Source organism: Puma concolor, chromosome B2 (genome assembly GCF_028749965.1).
Source record: "Puma concolor isolate L17-30 chromosome B2, mPumCon1.1.hap2, whole genome shotgun sequence".
Taxonomy (NCBI): domain Eukaryota; kingdom Metazoa; phylum Chordata; class Mammalia; order Carnivora; family Felidae; genus Puma; species Puma concolor.
The window spans coordinates 30,874,986-30,892,133 of record NC_141671.1 but is presented as its reverse complement, the minus strand read 5'-3'; the positions used below and the strand labels follow the sequence as shown (position 1 = coordinate 30,892,133).

At 46.4% G+C, this 17,148-nt stretch overlaps 1 protein-coding gene and 1 pseudogene across 1 annotated transcript in view; both read right to left on the bottom strand.

Moving 5' to 3' along the window:
• Window position 1: 1 nt before the first annotated feature.
• Window positions 2-10,097, bottom strand: LOC147580843 (MHC class I polypeptide-related sequence B-like; annotated as a pseudogene).
• Window positions 10,098-10,116: 19 nt separating this feature from the next.
• The window catches only part of LOC112853700 (class I histocompatibility antigen, Gogo-B*0101 alpha chain-like), a 215,150-nt gene continuing 208,118 nt past the window's right edge, over window positions 10,117-17,148 (bottom strand). Inside the window, exon 8 of the mRNA XM_086705863.1 lies at window positions 10,117-10,536. Coding sequence (XP_086561989.1) covers window positions 10,532-10,536 — 5 coding nt within the window. The 3' untranslated portion in view covers window positions 10,117-10,531. The remainder of the gene's footprint in view (window positions 10,537-17,148) is intronic.

Below are 17,148 nucleotides of genomic sequence, written 5' to 3'. Positions count from 1 at the left end.
ATCACTGCAGTCTCACCTGAGGGTACACGGTGTGCAGTGTGGTTCCAGGGACTTCCATGTAGCAAGAGAACCTCTGCTCCTCTCCCTGGGAAATCCTTATGACCACACACATCCAGTAGGTCCCCTTCCCATCAGGAAGGACTCCCTAAACTGTTGGGCATCCTGGCTTACAGGATCCTCATCCTGAAGCAGATCAGGAAGATATTCCTGGGAGGGAAACTGAAAGCCCAGCACGTCACGGTGACCATGCCCTCCAAGGCCTGGCTGCAGGTGACCTTCACTGTTGGGGACACTGGGGAAGAAAGCACAGAGCCAGCCATGCACATGGCAGAGCACTGCTGCCCTCTAAGTGAGACAGAGAGGACAGGTTTGCTTCTCTCATCTTTCCAGCTCTGGCTGAAACCGTCATTGACCCCAGACCTTCTCCAAGTCTGTTCTGCACCCTACAACCCAATTCCTTTCAGCTGGCAGGAGGATGCACCTGGGATCCAGGCCTCACTCTCACGGATTCTCATTTTGAGGCTGAGGAGGGGATATGGGGGGGGGGTGGGCTCCTGGGCTGAAGGGACTATAAGGGAACTCTGTGACAGGATGGATGGGGCTTCCTCTCCTGCCTGACACCCACCTTCCTGGTTCAGTTTTCTGTCAGAGGGTCCATGGCTTTCCTGGACTATTGACACTGGGAGGGTGCATTTCCATCCCCACCTGCTTGGTGTCTCTATCCAGAGGCTGTAACAGCACAGGTGGGTCACGGTACCAGGGACCAACAGAACATACATGCATCCCACAGGTCAAGGAAGGTTTCCTTGGACAGTGTTGTTGGGGGGAGGTCAATGGGTCTGGGGGAGGGGAAGGCCCCGCACCAGGGTTGAACCTGTTCTGCCCCAGAAGTCCATCCAGGATTCTAGATATTTCTGCAGGCTTCCACCAAGCTCTCCCTGCACATAGGCTGAGGCAGCCTGGTTTGAAAGCCATCTGCATCGTGATTTCCTTAGCCAAGGTCTGCGCTGAGGACCAGGGAACTGGCCATTTATGGTCTTTGAGTCATAGAGAGGGAAGAGCTCCCATCATAGCGGAAATGACCGAAGCCCCTGGTGCTGTTGTCCTCTCAGATCTCTCAGCCCCAGATCTCCTGGAGTGGATACGAGCTTGCCCCCAGCCAACAATGACAAATCCCATCCTGTGTTCCTCTGCTTTCCCCACACCAGTGACAGATTCCCACCAGAGGGGCCCCTCTCTGCTCTCTTCCACATCTTTCCTGTGCTGGGTGAGCGACGACCACCCCTGGGCTGAAGTCCACAGAACCTCAGTCCTCACCCCCACCCTCAGGTAAATCCAGTGGAAAGAGACAGGTCTCTGCTCTTGGCCTGGAACTTCCTTGGGAAAGCCCTTCCATCACCCTTGCGCCCACCCTGCACTCACCTCCTTTCTGGGCCTGCAGGACCACAGTGTCTGCCAGAGTCTTTGTGAGGCTCTTCCCGCGCTCTTTCAAGTCCTTGGTCTCTGTGTCCCACATCTTAGGTACCAGGACTGCCTTGCCCACAGTCCCTGTGCCTCTGCCATGTCTATGTTACTGTCATCATGCAGGAAGGCCTGGCCCTCCATGCGTCCTTCTGTGAAAAATCTCCAATGCACAGATCCATCCTGGGACAGCACTATGAGGTTATAACAAAGACTGAGGGATCCTGGCAAGGGGGAAACTACAACTGAAACTGCCTCCTGGAAGTAACTGCTCGTCAAATATTTCTCAGTAAAGCTCTGCTGAACTGAGCTGCTTGAAGTCTTGAGGATGCAGAAAATGCACATGTACAAGGGACAGGAAGGAGGCTTTCCAGTACAGGAAGATAGGCAAGGGGCCTGAAGGAGAGGGAAGAAGGAATGGCGGTGGGGGACGGGGGTGGAGACGGGTAAACATGCAGGACAGGAGCCAGGAGAGGGAGGCACAGGCTCCTGTAGGTGGTGTGGGTAGGAGGTCAAGAGCAGAGTTAGCCTGCAGGGAACAAGTGAGGGTAAGAAGGCCAAGGTGAAGGAGAGGTCTTGTCAGCAGAGAGGGAAGGGCATTGGGGAAGGGGTCAGCATTTTTCACAGAGCTAGAGCAAATAATCTTAAAATTTGTATAGAACCACAAAAGACCCCAAAGAGCCAAAGCAACTGAAAAAAAAAAAGGAGGATTCCAGATTTCAAGTTACATTACAAAGCTGTAGTCATTAAGACAGTATGGTACTGGCACAAAAGCAGACACATAGAACAAATGGAACAGAATAGAAACATTCAGAAATGGAACCACAACTATATGGTCAACTAATTTTCGACAAGGCAGGAATGAATATCCAATGGAAAAATGACAATCTCTTTAACAAATGGTGTTGGGAACACTGGACAGCAACATGCAGAAGAATGAAACTGGACCACTTTCCTACACCATACACAAAAATAAACTCAAAATGAATGAAAGACCTAAATGTGAGACAGGAAACCATTATAATCCACAACAACTTTAAAAAAATTTTTTTTAAATGTTTATTTATTATTGAAAGACAGAGAGAGTCAGAGCATGAGCAGGGGAGGGTCAGAGGGAGAGGGAGACACAGAATCTGAAGCAGGTTCCAGGCTCTGAGTTGCCAGCACAGAGCCCGATGCGGGGCTGGAACTCACAAACCACGAGATCATGACCTGAGCCAAAGTCGGACGCTTAACCGACTGAGCCACCCAGGTGACCCCACAACAACTTCTTAGTAGACACATTGCTGGAGGCAAGCGAGACAAAAGCAAACATGAACTACTGGGAGTTCATTAAGATAAAAACCTTTTGCACGGGGCGCCTGGGTGGCGCAGTCGGTTAAGCGTCCGACTTCAGCCAGGTCATGATCTCGCGGTCCAGGAGTTCGAGCCCCGCGTCAGGCTCTGGGCTGATGGCTCAGAGCCTGGAGCCTGTTTCCGATTCTGTGTCTCCCTCTCTCTCTGCCCCTCCCCCGTTCATGCTCTGTCTCTCTCTGTCCCAAAAATAAATAAACGTTGAAAAAAAAATTAAAAACCTTTTGCACAGCGAAGGAAACAACCAACCAAAGTAAAAGACAATCTAGAGAATGGGAGAAGATATTTGCAAACGACATATCTGGTAAAGGATTAGTTTCGAAAATCGATAAAGAAGTTAGCAAACGTCACAACCAAAAATGCAAATAACCCAGTTAAGAAATGGGCAGAAGACATGAATAGACACTTTTCTAAAAGAGACATCCAGATGGCTAACAGACATGTGAAAATATGCTAACATCAGGAGAAAGAATGAAATCCTGCCATCTGCAGCAACGTGGATGGAACTGGAAGGTATTATGCTAAGTGAAATAAGTCAGTCAGAGAAGGACAGGTTATCATATGTTTTCACTGTTACGTGGAACTTGAGAAACTTAACAGAACACCATGGGGGGAGGGAAGGGGAAAATATAGTTAAAACAGAGAGGGAAGGAGGCAAACCAGAAGAGACTCTTAAATACAGAGAACAAACTGAGGGTTGCTGGGGGGCGGGGGAGAGGGAAAAATGGGTGATGGACATTGAGGAGGGCACTTGTTGGGATGAGCAGTGGATGTTGTATGTAAGTGATGAATCACGGGAATCTACCACCAAAACCAAGAACACACTCTATACACTGTATGTGAGCCAAGTCGACAATAAATTATATTAAAAACAAACAAACAAACAAATAAACAAACATTAAAAATAAAGAAAATATGCTAATATTTTGCTAAAATGAACAGCACAAGAAACAACAGATTTTGGCGGCCATGTGGAGAAAGGTGAACCCTCTTGCAGTGTTGGTGGGAATGTAAACTGGTGTAGCCACTCTGGAGAACAGTATGGAGATTCCTCAGAAAACTAATAATACTTTTATTATTATAAATGATCCAGCAATGGCAATACCAGGTATTTACGCAAAGGGTACAAAAATACTTATTTGTAGGGGTACATGCACCCCAATGTTTATAGCAGCATTATCAACAATAGCTAAATGATGAAGAGAGCCCAAATGTCCATCTACTGATGAATGGATAAAAAAAGGGTGGTATACACGCACACACACACACACACACATTCACACGCAGACACAAACACATATAATAGAATATATATGATTTATCCTCAAGAAATCTCCACGTGCATTTGAAAAGAATGTATTCTGTTTATGGCTGGAATGGTCAATAAATGACAGATTTCTACTAGTGGTTTACAGTATGGCTCAAGTCTTCTTTATGTTTATTGATCTCTGCATAGATGTTCGATTCATTATGGAAAGTGATATATTGCAGTTTCTGACTATTACTGTTGTCTGTTTCTCAATTTCTGTCTGTTTTGTTTTCATGTATTTGGCGCTGAGTTATTAGGTGTTATATGTTCAGAATTGTTTCATCCTTCTGATAATTTGACCCTTTTATCATTATAAAGTGATGCTGTTTATCTTTACTAGCATTTTTTCTTTATGTCATATACTAATATTTATTCAAATAACATATATTTATATCATATCCTGGTCATGTTATATTTTATGTCTTATGAGTGCAGTATTGAATATTTGTGACCTTGTTTTTACTACCTATTCTCTCTAAAGTTACTCAATCACAGTCTTTTTCCCATTAGTATTTTACATTTTATGCTATGAATTGCTCTTTTTCTTTGTGCAAATTTTTTGACACATAGGTTAAATGTAGATTTCTCTAGGGAAATTTGTTCCTTTCTTATAAATTTGAGTCAATATCAATCCAGGACAATAATAAACTAAACTAGGGGCGCCTGGGTGGCTCGGTCGGTTGGGCGTCTGACTTCAGCTCAGGTCATGATCTCACGGTCCGTGAGTTTGAGCCCCGCGTCGGGATCTGTGCTGACAGCTCAGAGCCTGGAGCCTGCTTCGGATTCTGTGTCTCCCTCTCTCTCTGACCCTCCCCCGTTCATGCTCTGTCTCTCTCTGTCTCAAAAATAAATAAACATTAAAAAAATAATAATAAACTAAACTAATGACTTGAAGGTATTTTGACCCAAAATAGCAAAGCAAATATGAACTACAAATCACAGAAGCGTTAGTCTGTCATTGCAAATTCTTTGAAGTAGCTGTTTGCTCACTTCGGGCTAGCTCCACGCAAACCTCCTTAGAATAATATCTTCTTGTTCTTGAAGATAGAGTCAATCTGATTCATGTCACCCTTTCCTGAGGATATGAATCTATGAACCTTAGGTTCCCATATTTTCAGGAAGGGATGTTTCTCATGAAATAGAATAAGCTCTGGGCATTATTTCCTGTCTAGTAAGTTCATGAGCCTGAGAAGGCAAGCTAAGATTTTCTAGATTTGAAATACACCTTTAAGTATCAGAGCAACCATCATCCCTGGCTTTTTGCCCATTATTATGTTTTGGCCTACATGATTTTATATATATATATATATATATATATATATATATATATATATATATAATGTATATATTATATATATTATATATAATATGTATATAAGATATGTATATTCTGTTTATGTATATGTATATAATATATATAATCATTTTTAGTTGTTTTTATAGGAAGAGTCAGCCTTAAAACTTAGTCTACTGTGTTATTGGAAGAGGATCCCCATTCACAATTGTTTCATTTCTGCTCTTATCCAGCACCAAAGGAGGTGGTAGAGTGCAAGTCCACCCAAACCAATGGTGATCTGTGTCTTCTGTGAGCCAGCACTGGTCTGTGAATGTGCATCAGCCCACAAACAGATAGAGACAGAAATGAAAGTGAAACCTTATCCTGTCTCAGACTGGTAATCAAGACAAATATAAGCCTGTATATCGTCATTGGATCCGCTAAAAATAGTTTGATCATTAGCTGTTCGTGGACCAGAGGTGGAGGAGCACAGTGTTTAACCTGGAATGATTTTTTAGACTTTTGTGAGGGTCACATAAAACCTGGTAAATTTTGGATACTCTGCCCAGAAATACGGGCATGTACAAAGAAATATGAAGTGTCAGTGTATGTATAAGGATCATCTGAAGTGTTACGGATCCGGGTTACTTAATCCTAGGAAGAGACAAAGGCTGGAGAAGACATTTTGAACAACCACTTCATCACCCGACAGTGCTACCCCACTTACTTGTGAGTAGAACTGGAGTAGACAAAAGCTGGATCCCATAACAACTATCAAGGGGAAAAGTTGAAAGATGCCATTTTTTAGTCGCTCCTGCCTCCAATCTGACCTGAGTGCCTACAATGTATCATATCAAGTTGTAGTGTCAAATCACTGCTCCAAATGTTGCAATTTGTCATTCTTTTTCCATTCCTGGCCCCCAGTTTCCACACCCAGAACTTGTATCCTCTTCTCATGTAAAAGGTTTCTACATTTAAAAATCTTGATGGAGGGCAGACACCAAAGAGAGGAGAACCCACTTTGCCAAACAGTCTTGCATTGGACATGGCATGAAACTTCACAGTCATGTGACCACCTGCCAGACTCTGCCTCGGGACATGTGACAGATAGTCTGGGACAGCACAACATGGCATTTGGCGCAGGTGTCTGAGTGACATTGGTGTCATGCAGTTGCAAGCGGCAGCAGCAATAACAGTCCTAGCCTCAGGATCCAGTGTCCTACATGAGGGGACTCTGGTGTGAACAGTGGAATCTATACTCAGCAGCAGGGCCCTGGTTATATGTGAGCCTCCACTTAGGGTCCATTGTGGATTCTGTTCCTGTTTGTGTAGACTCAAGCCTGTTCTGTGACTTTCCTTGAAATAGAACAAGGCCCCACATTGTCTCTCTTCCCAAGTCTCTGTAAATGTACATATGTATCACAAAGAGTCAGAAGTCAATGCAGGGAATAGCTTCAGAGAGCATGATTTCAGACTTTTTTTCCAGTTTTACTGAGATATAACTGACATACACCATTGTGTCAGTTTAAGGCTACAGTTTCTTGACTTGATACATTTCTATGCTGCAAAATGATTACAATATGTTGTAATTAGCATTAGCTAAGACCTGCACTGTGTCACATAGTTACCATTTCCTTTTGTGTGGGGAAAACATTTAAGATCTACACTCTTGTTATCGCAGAGATTTTATGTTGAGCTGATAACCACTTCCTCAAGCTGCGACCTGGCTGTGCCCCATGGGAGAGAAAATATGTATCTCCCAGCAGGTCTTGCATTTTTCTTCCTAGAAAAACAAAATAAAACAAAACCAAAATACCGAAAAAAAAACCCCAAAAACAAAACAAAAAACATTTAAATGTGTATGTAAGACCCCTTGCCACAATGAGGGCTCTCATCAATGACCTCACTGTGTCTCTATCTGGTGGAACGCCTGGATTGCTTGTGGGTTTGTTACAAAATGCCCAGGCCTCTCCCCATCTACCACGTTAGAGTGTTGGGCGTGGACCCAGGAATCAGTTAATAAAACCCAGAGGAAAGGCTGATGCACAGCCACGTGGGAATCCTGCTTTATGTACTTGCTTCTCAGTGTGTGATCTGAAGACCAGAAGCAGCACCAACCTTGTTATAAACCCAGAATCTCATGCTCTACTCCAGATTGTCTAGCTCTTCCTAAGTCCAGGAAATTCCTGTGCACACGGAAGGCTGGGTCTCCCTGGAGTGTGTGCCTTCTAGGTGCAGAACCAGAACTGTGCAGTGTGCTCTAGGTTTGCTCTGATCCGCTTGCTTAGTGCTGACAAGTCCAGGGTTTGGTCCTGATCCTCTCTCTTCTATGGCCATCATCCCCTTGGTGACCTCATCTATGCTGAAGGCTCTAAACATCATTTATATGGTGTCACCTTCCATATCTATTTCTCCGACCTAGATATTTCTCCTACCCTATGATCTGTATACAACAGCCAACCTCACTTGTATTTCTAACAATCTCAGTTTCCACCCTCCTAAATTGGGTGCCTGTGATGCTGCTTCCCCAAATGTCCTACTTCCAGAGTCTTCTCTTTTCAACGGAAGTCACTCCACATTTCTACTTGTAGTCTGAAGGATTGGGTGCCATTCTTGATTCCTTCTTTTCACAACCCAAAATTAATACATTAGGAAATGCTGTAAAGTCCATCTTTAAATGTATCCAGGACATAAACACACACACACACACACACACACACACACACACACACACACACCAGAGCACAGTCACTTCCTATTATTTTTTCTCCTCAAACCCCAACATAAATCCAACATCCCCCCTACTGGTGCTTGACCTTCACCTCTAGATTCTGCACAGCAGCAAACAGATGCTTCTAAAGAGAAGTAGTCCCAGGTGGACCACCTGTTCTAAACCATCTAGTGACTCCACATGTCACTCAGAGAAAACTCAAAACCCTTCTAATCCTAAGGTCTAGACATCAGATGGCATTTCACATGCTCTCTGCTCCAGCCACAGTGGCCTCTCACCCTTCCTTGAACAAGGACACGCTCCTGCCCTAGTGTGTGTGCCTGGAAGTTCCCTGCCTGGAAAGAATTCCTTGAGACATGCTCTTCAACAACTCCTTGTGTCCCGCACATCTCTCAGAGGTCAGCTTCCCAGTGAGGCTCACACTTACCACCCTAGTAAAGTAGCCACCTTCCCTGTCCCCACACAGGTAACTCTCTGGGTCACCTTCCTCAAAGCACCTACCAATTTCCAATTTAAACACTTCCCTCATTTACCACATTTATACAATATACGGTTGACTCTGAATTACACTGCTTTGAAATGTGCACATCCACCGATATGTGGACTTTTTTTTACAATAAGTACTGTCAATGAAGTTTCTCTTATGTTTTCTATTTTCTCCAGCTTAATTTACTGTGAGAATACAGGTACATATACATGTAATGTACAAAATACGTGTTAAATGACTGTTCATGTTTTCAGTAAGACTTCTTATCAACAGTAGGTTATTATTAGTAGTAGTTAAGTTTCAGGAGAGTCGAAAGCTACACTTGGAGTTCTGACTGCACAATGGGGTCATTGCCCTCAGTCCCCACACTGTTCCAGGGTCAAGTGGAGTCTGTCCCTCACCCCTAGGACATATTCTCCACGAGACCAGCACGTTTGCCTCTTCTTACTTACTGACGTGTCCTAGATGAAAAAATAGCGGGTCCTGCATGTGACACACGACATTATCAGTGGAACAAGTGGTCAGCGGAGAGGACCTCTGTCTTCTGGATGAGCCTCAGCACAGCCAGTCCGTGGCAGCTCCCGCACAAAGTGCCCCCACCTCACCATCAGTGCCGCCTCTACTTTCCCCCAGGGCTGCTCCCCCCTCCCTCTCTCTGCTCAGCTCCCTCCTCCCACAGCGTATCCCCTGCACAGCACAGCACAGCACAGCACAGCACACAGTTACAGTCCTGTCTTCAGAACCACTGTACTTAGGCTGTATGGGGCCCTTTCTCCAACCAAATAGAAATCTACATTAGACCCTGCTTTATAAATCCATGAACTTGGATGGGAACAAGCACCAGCATCACTAGAACTAAGGGCAGGGAGAGGGGGCAGAGAGGCAGGGAAGGTAGAAACTAACCGAAATTTCATAAGATTGAGAAAATATTAAATTCCTCTTCTGTCTACCTCCAGATCTAAAGAATAATCCAGAAGACAGCTCTAGAGGGAGGGGAGGAGATGGATGACTGAAAATTCATCTCTCCAAACCCCAGAGACTCCTGCGTACAGGGCCCACGTACGCCTGTGGAACAACAGCCCAAAGGACTCCTGGTGCTATAACCACCGGGGTCACCCGGGTAGAATGAGACAGGAACTCGGACACCAAGACCAAGAACAGGCCTGATGCTCCATAGAAACAAGGGGGAAAAACACCCAAAGATGGGGCTGAGGTCACGACCCAGGATGGAGCCTGGGCTGACTCAGTCACAGGAAGCTCTTGCTCCACAAGGTCCTGGTGACAGATGACGTCCACATCCCTGTGGTCCTGGCCCTGGTGAGACAAGGTGCCACAGAAGGGACAAGGACAAGGAGCAGAGACATGACCCAGCTGAGGAGGGAGCACGTCACACTAATTATGCACTGTGCACCGACTGGACCCAGGCCCCGTCCCCGCTCAGCTCCTCCAGCCCTCTCCTGTCCCCACCTGCAACAGACATGGCACAGGAAACATGCGGGTTCTGGAAGGTTCTCAGGGCTTTCATTTATTTTTTGTTCCAACCATACAAATCCTCTCTTTTATTACCTCATCATGCCCACATACCAAGAATTACAAAACACAATTCATATCTGGATTCTCATTTTCAGTGGGGAAGTAAGGCAACAATACTCTGACCAACATGAAATGAAGACAGGGATGGAGACTGTCCAGCCCTACCTCTGCTGGAATAAGCAGATCAGAAAGGGCACAGGAATCAGTATGGGGAGGGGTCATGGTGGGCGGGGGGGGGGCAGTCTCCTGTGTCCTCACAATATGCTAATGGGAACGCAGACACATTCTGACACCATCCGCAGAAAGTCAAGGGATCTCGATGCCACCACGTGGGAGTGTGAACAGATCCTGCATCGCTCAGTGCACCACAGGCAGCGGGTCTCACACTGTGAAAAAAAATCATCATGAACACATTTAGGTCAGTTACATAAGTGCCACACACTCAACAGGCCCCCGCATATAAAAGTGTCCCTAGTGCCCCCACTCCTCCCCACTTCACCCTCCAGAGTCTTACCTTTAGGAGCCATTAGAGATGAATCAGAGCCCTGAGTGCTGTCATCGCCTGGGGTAGAACAAACAAGATGAGATCAGAGCCACAGGAGCTGAGACTAAAGGAGCAGCTATGGGCGGGGGTGAAATCCCCATGGGGTCCTGTCTACACTATCCCAGGTTTCAGGGCTCACCTCCTCCATACTTAAGTGCAATAAGTATGCTTGCACTCTGTCTCTCTCTCTCTCAAAAATGAATAAATGTTAAAAAATCAAAACAAAGTCATTTCTTTTAATATCCCAAATCCCAACAGAAAAGATGGTCAGTACTGAGAAACTGTCAAGCTTCTGGGAGGGTCACAGGTTAAATGGGTTGAGTTACATGGGTGATGGGTTCTAAGGAGGGCACTTGTTGTGATGAACACTGGGTGTTGTATGTAAGCGATGAATCACTCAATTCTACTCTTGAAACTAATATTAAACTGTATGTTAACTAACTGAAATTTAAATGAAAACTTGAGATAAACAAAGAAATGGTAAAAAGCAGTGACTGCTCAGTAACCAGCACAGGGAGATGTTTGGTATTTTGTGGGTCGTACGGTGCCTTGTTTTTGTCTCTAATTAGACAAAGTAATGTCACGGTTTCCGAGTGTCCTTGTGTGCTGTCGATGTTCCGTGAGATGACTGGCTCATGTCCCGCAGGAATAATATGGCCCAGTGGTGGCATCAGCCAGCTTCTGACCACACTGAGGCCCAGCTGTCAGTGTCAGACCAGTTCCCGATGTGGGGGCTGCTGTTTCTTCTGTCTTCAATTGCATATTTTAAAACACCTACACCCTATCAATAATAATTATAGAATCGGTGTTTTGGGGAGCCTGGGTGGCTCAGTCGGTTAAGGGTCGGACTCCTGATCTCATGGTTTGTGAGATGGAGCCCCGTGTCAGGCTCTGTGCTGACAGTGTGGATTCTCTCTCCCTCTCTCTCTGCCCCTCCACCATTCATGCTCACTCTCTCCTTCTCTCTCAAAGTGAATAAACAAACTTAAAAAATATACTTAAGAAAAAATTTATCCAATTGAGGGAAATTTTTCAAAGAATGTAAAAACTACCACAATATCCATGACCTATTAGGAAAATTGGTATTTTTACAGTTTATTCTTTCTAATTAATTTCTTTGAAAAAAATTTAAATTTGAATATATTCGACGCAAGATTACATTAGTTTCAGGTGTACAACACAGTGACTCACTTTGTGTCTATACCATGCCCAGCTCACCACAGTGTAGATACTGTCTGTCACCACATAATGATGTTACACTGTCACTGACGATATTCCCTGTGCTGTACCTTTTATTCCTATGACCTTTTCCTTCCAGAGGTGGAGCCTGTGTTCCCACTCCCCTCATCCGGGTGCTCATCCTCCCAACCTCCTTCCCTCTGGCAATCATCAGTTTATTCTCTGTATTTATAGGTCAGATTCTGCTGTTTGTTTCTTTATTCATTTGTTTTGTTTTGTAAATTCCACATATGAATGAGATCATACGGTCCTTGTCTTTCTCAGTCTTAGCAGACACACTGCCCTGTTTGTCCATCCATGTTGTCACAAGTGGCAAGATCTCATCCTTTTTGTGGCTGCATAATAGTCTGTTGTGTGTATTTGTATATGTGTGTATATACCACACATCTTCCTTATCCATATGTCTATGGGTGGACACAGGTTGTATCAGTGTGACTTCTACAAGAACCTCACACACTGAACATCATCTGGGATGAGGGCGCCCCCTGGTTTCTGGGTCCCTGTCCAGGTGCTGGAGCTGGAGGAGACCCTAGGGAGGGCCTGGCTGAGGTGGAGAAAGGCAGCTGGGTCTTCTCTCCTTAGTCCTGTGGCCTCACGTGGGGTGGAAGGTCAGGGGACATCCCCTACTTCTCTGCTCTCGGGTGGATTCTGACTGAGAAGCCTGAGTGGGGTCTGGACTGTAAGTCAGGTAGACATGTCTGAGCAGAAGCCTGGGCGTCAGTGGGAAGAGGAAGAAGCTTCTGAGCAGCCCTGGACTCCACAGGGGTCAGGCTCAGGGGTGAGGCAGGATTGCAGGAGAGGAGAGCTCAGGAGCCGGTGCCATTGCTGAGGTGGCTGTGTCCCTGTGCACCTCATCCTCTAACCCCTTGATGGTGATACAGGGAAAACGGAAAAGTAGAAACACACTTTTTGGGCACCTTATTTATAAAATTCAAAACTCAGTTAAACAAAAATCATTTCTGATTTGGAAATAGCATCTCAATGTCTATATAGTAGTCTACAGTGTAGATGTGCACACTGGGTTATAGGACTAAGATGATAACTTCCCTAAAACTCCTGCCAGAAAATATAAAAGGGGTCCTTGTGGCGGAGGCACAACCTGGTCCCCAGAACTCTCTCTCCGAAGGCATATGAGACCCAGCTGACACCTGGTGTGAGTGCATCCTGTGCCACAAGTGTTAAGAGTGAACACACACGCTTCATTTAACACCCATCCTCCCCCGGGGATTGCACAAATACATTTGTGGGTATTTTCCTCTACTGGACAGGGATCACAGCAGGAAAGGTTGTCTGAGAATTGGCTCTTTAATATCACTGGGGATGATAGGGCCCTGAAGAGATACATACCAGTAGAGAGAGTGCCATGACAGGCATATTGCATGAAGAACCTCCAATAAGTAACTCCTGGTTACTCAGCTTTCCCTCAGCTATTCAATCAAACACTAATGTAGGTGCTGCTGGGCAGGGACCTTGAAGATACAAGCAAGGTCTCGTATCAGTTGACCTTAAGAAAGGGAGATTACCTTAGGTTGGACGGCCCTAATCAGGTGAGTTTTTAAAAAGACTTGGTTCTTCCTGAGCAAAAGGATTCGAAGTGTGAGAGGGATTCAACGTGAATGGGTTTCTATTGTTGGCGCTGAAAATGGAGAGGCACAATGGCCAACAATCCTTGTGGGCACTAGGGACCATTCTAGCTGGCAAGGAAATGGGGACTTCAGCCTTATAACTGTAAGAAACAGAATTCCGCCTCCAGCTCTGTATGAACTTGAAGGAGCAATCCACCGAAAGATGACAACACAGCTTTGTGAAATCATGAACAGAGAAGCCATCTACATCATGTCTAGATTTCTGACTAAAAAACTGTAGGGAAATGAATGTGTGTTGGGGCACCTGGGTGGCTCAGTCAGTTAAGCGTCTGACTCTTGATTTCAGCTCAGGTCATACCCTCAACAGCTTGTGAGTTTGAGCCCCTCTTCAGGCTCTGCATTTGTAATGCAGAGCCTGCTTGGGATTTTCTCTCCCTTTCTCTCTGCCCCTCCCACCCTCTCAAAATAAATACACTTTTAAAAAATTCATGAGTGTCCTTTAGAGCCACTAAGTTGTGGCTCTGCAGTAATAGAAAATGAATATACAAGCTCACTATGCAGCAAATCAGCTCATTGCACTTTTTCCGCTGAAATGAATGTGAACTAGCATGCACACTAGTTGCATGAAACCAAACCTTTCCTGACTTTTCGGTGTATACCATTTAGTGATTTTTATGTGATGCAGTGAAGTTCTAATACAGTCATATTTCATTCATGCATTCAACAACAACTAATTTAGAGCCTACTATGCACCAGGAATGGCTTTCTATCCTGGGGATACAGGTGTCACCAAATAAGCTCAAAGCCCCTGTGCTCATGAGCCTTGCATTCTAGAGGCTTCCCAAGAGTGAGACGGAGCCACTGGAGCATTTTCAGTGAACACATGACGTGACCTGACTCACATTAGCAGGATCGCTGACCCTGTGGGAAGAAGAGTCCCAGTAGCAGGTGATGCGGGGCACCAGGGCCACAATCCAGCAGGGAGAGGGTGGTGGAAACTAAGGGGAGGAGAGGGCCTGAGTCATGAGAGAGATGGAAGGATGGGCTGCAGACACAGGGTGAGAAAAAGGAGAGGTAAGGAATTCTAAGCAGTGGAATTCTCAGATGTAAATATGTTATTATGCAGAGTTTTAATAAGTATCTACAGGGCGTAGCAAGATATTCTTTGCATCTACTATTTACTATACTCTGGGGCTGCCTGCAAACCCATTGCCTCCTTATGATAATCAGGGTAAAGAAAATAATACCAAGTGCCCCAATAATATGCACATAACTTAGGTATTCAAACACAGGAAATGCATGGATGCTGGTGAAGGTCGTTTGACTGCACTGAACACTTGCAACTTGGAGGTGATTAAAGCTTGTCCACTCTTCCAGCGGAAATATACATAACAATTATGCATCCATGGACTGAGGAAATGTCCAGGGCTCACACAGAGAATCTTGGGGCTATGGAATGAAAGTCATGTTAAAACACAGGAGTCACTGATATATTGTTTGGGAAAACATAGGAGCTTTGTGAGTCTGACTGCTGTGCTGGATGGTCACTTTTCTGTCGGCAGGGGCCAAACTCACTTTTACAGATTAGATTCCTGATGATCGGGGGTTACCAACATTGTGCGACCAGTAGAGTTAATCAACAAGAAGGAAATTGGCCTCAATGGGAATCTCTGGCTGGTGCATCAGGCACAGCTTCTCCAGGTGTAAAGAGAAAACCCCTGTCCCTCCCTCTCTGTTACCAGGGCTAGCTCGCTCTCTGTTATTGAGTGCCTTGGAGGTGAGTTTCCTTCTAGAAGAGTCTAGAGGGAGAGAGTTGAGGTGTGGGAGGTAGAAGTCCAGTTCAGTGAATATTCTGCGAAGGACTATGGAGCAAAAGGGGGCTGAGCCCAGCCTGTGGGTCTCTCCCTGGTTTCCTCAGACAGCTCCTGGGTCAGGACTCAGGAAGACAAGATGACAAAGTCACCTGACCACCGTGCAGGAGGAGAGGGGTCAGGGCAAAGTCTCAGAACCCCGGGGAGGGCCTTGCTCTCCGTGTCCCCTCACAAGGGCGGTGTCTGGCTCAGGGAAGCCCAGGGTTGGGAGTCCTAGTCTCCCCTGGTTTTACTTGCTCTCACAGCCTGGGTAACGTTCTCCTGTCTGGATACTGATGACGCGACATCTCTTCGCACTCCCATTGGGTTTCGGGTTTCTGAAGAAGCCAATCAGCGGCCCCGTGGTTCTGGGTTATAAAGTTCTTACAACACCACCAAGGACTCCTCTATGCCTCAGACCCGCAGTGTCTGGGTCATGCATGGGTCTTCGCACCCTCTCCCGGCTGCTGTCCCGGCCCTGGCCGTGACCCAGACCTGGGCGGGTGAGTGAGGAGTTGGGAGGAGCGTGCCTCTGTGGGTCAAGAGCAAACGGACAGCCCAGGGGGACACGGGACCCCAGGAAGATGGGCTTGACTACGCCCCCACTCGGGGAAGGTATCTGTCCGCCGTCCCCGCCCCAGACCTGCACCTGCCCCAGGCCCCGCCCCGGCCTGCCCTTCCTTGTCCTTCCCCGACTCCGCCCCGCTCTCCCTGACTAGGGTACACCTCCCCCTGCTCTCTAGGTCGCTTCCACCTGGGACCTGGACCCTGGGCGGGAGGAAGGTCTGACGGGGTCCGTGACCTCAGGCTTCCACTCCCTGAGGTCTTTCCTCCCGGCCCTGTCCAGGCCCGACCGCTGGGAGCCCAGATCCGTCGTACCCCTGCCCCACACTGCCCTGTCTTCTCCCTCATGTGCTCTCCTGTTCCCGCAGAGGGGGCACGGGCCTCTCTGTCCCTGTCTGTGCCTCGTGTCCCACGGAGCTGCGGCTCTTACTCCCTCGTTGAAGATAAAACATTAGATGTTTTCTTCTGTGCTTGCCTTGTGGGGTTGACGGATTAATCAAAAAAGAAGACTCCTTAAGTTTGAGAGAGTAAATCAATAGAAGCCCTGAGAACCGTCCAGAGTCAGCATGTTTGCCTTACTTCTTCTGGGGCTTGGGGACAGGAGAGGCTGTGAGGAGCCAGCATGGTTGGGATTGTGCCCAGTAGGTGCTCAGTGCATCCTGGGCTTTAATATGGTCACTCCTCAGCTGCATCATCAGTGCTGCTCCCTTGTCCTTGTCCCTTCAGTGGAACCCTGTCCCATCAGGCTCTGAATCATAAGGACTCTGATCTCTCCTGTGTCCAGGACCTTGTGCAGCAAGGCCTTCCTGTGACCAGGAGAGCCTAGGTTCAAGCCTGGGTCAGGACTCAGCCCCTAAGTTTTGCTTGTTTCAGTTTGTTTCTATGTTTCTATGGAGACTTAGGCTTGTCCTTATTCTTGTAGGATGATGGTCCCATTTTTCTCCTGTGTCCCCCAGTCTGGGGCAGCCTCAGGGGTCCCTGGGCCTTTTGTTGTCCCCACAGGCCCAGTGAGCCCCAGCACACAGGAGTCTCTGTGGATTTGCAGGATGAATTTTCAGACTCATCCATCCCTTCTCCTCTTTCTAGCGCTGTTCTGGATCATTCTTTCCATATTTTCCCCATCTTTTTAAAAAAGCAGATTCTGTATCTTGACACAGCCCCAAAGGCAAGGGAATTAAAAGCAAAAATGAACTATTGGGACCTCATGAAGATAAA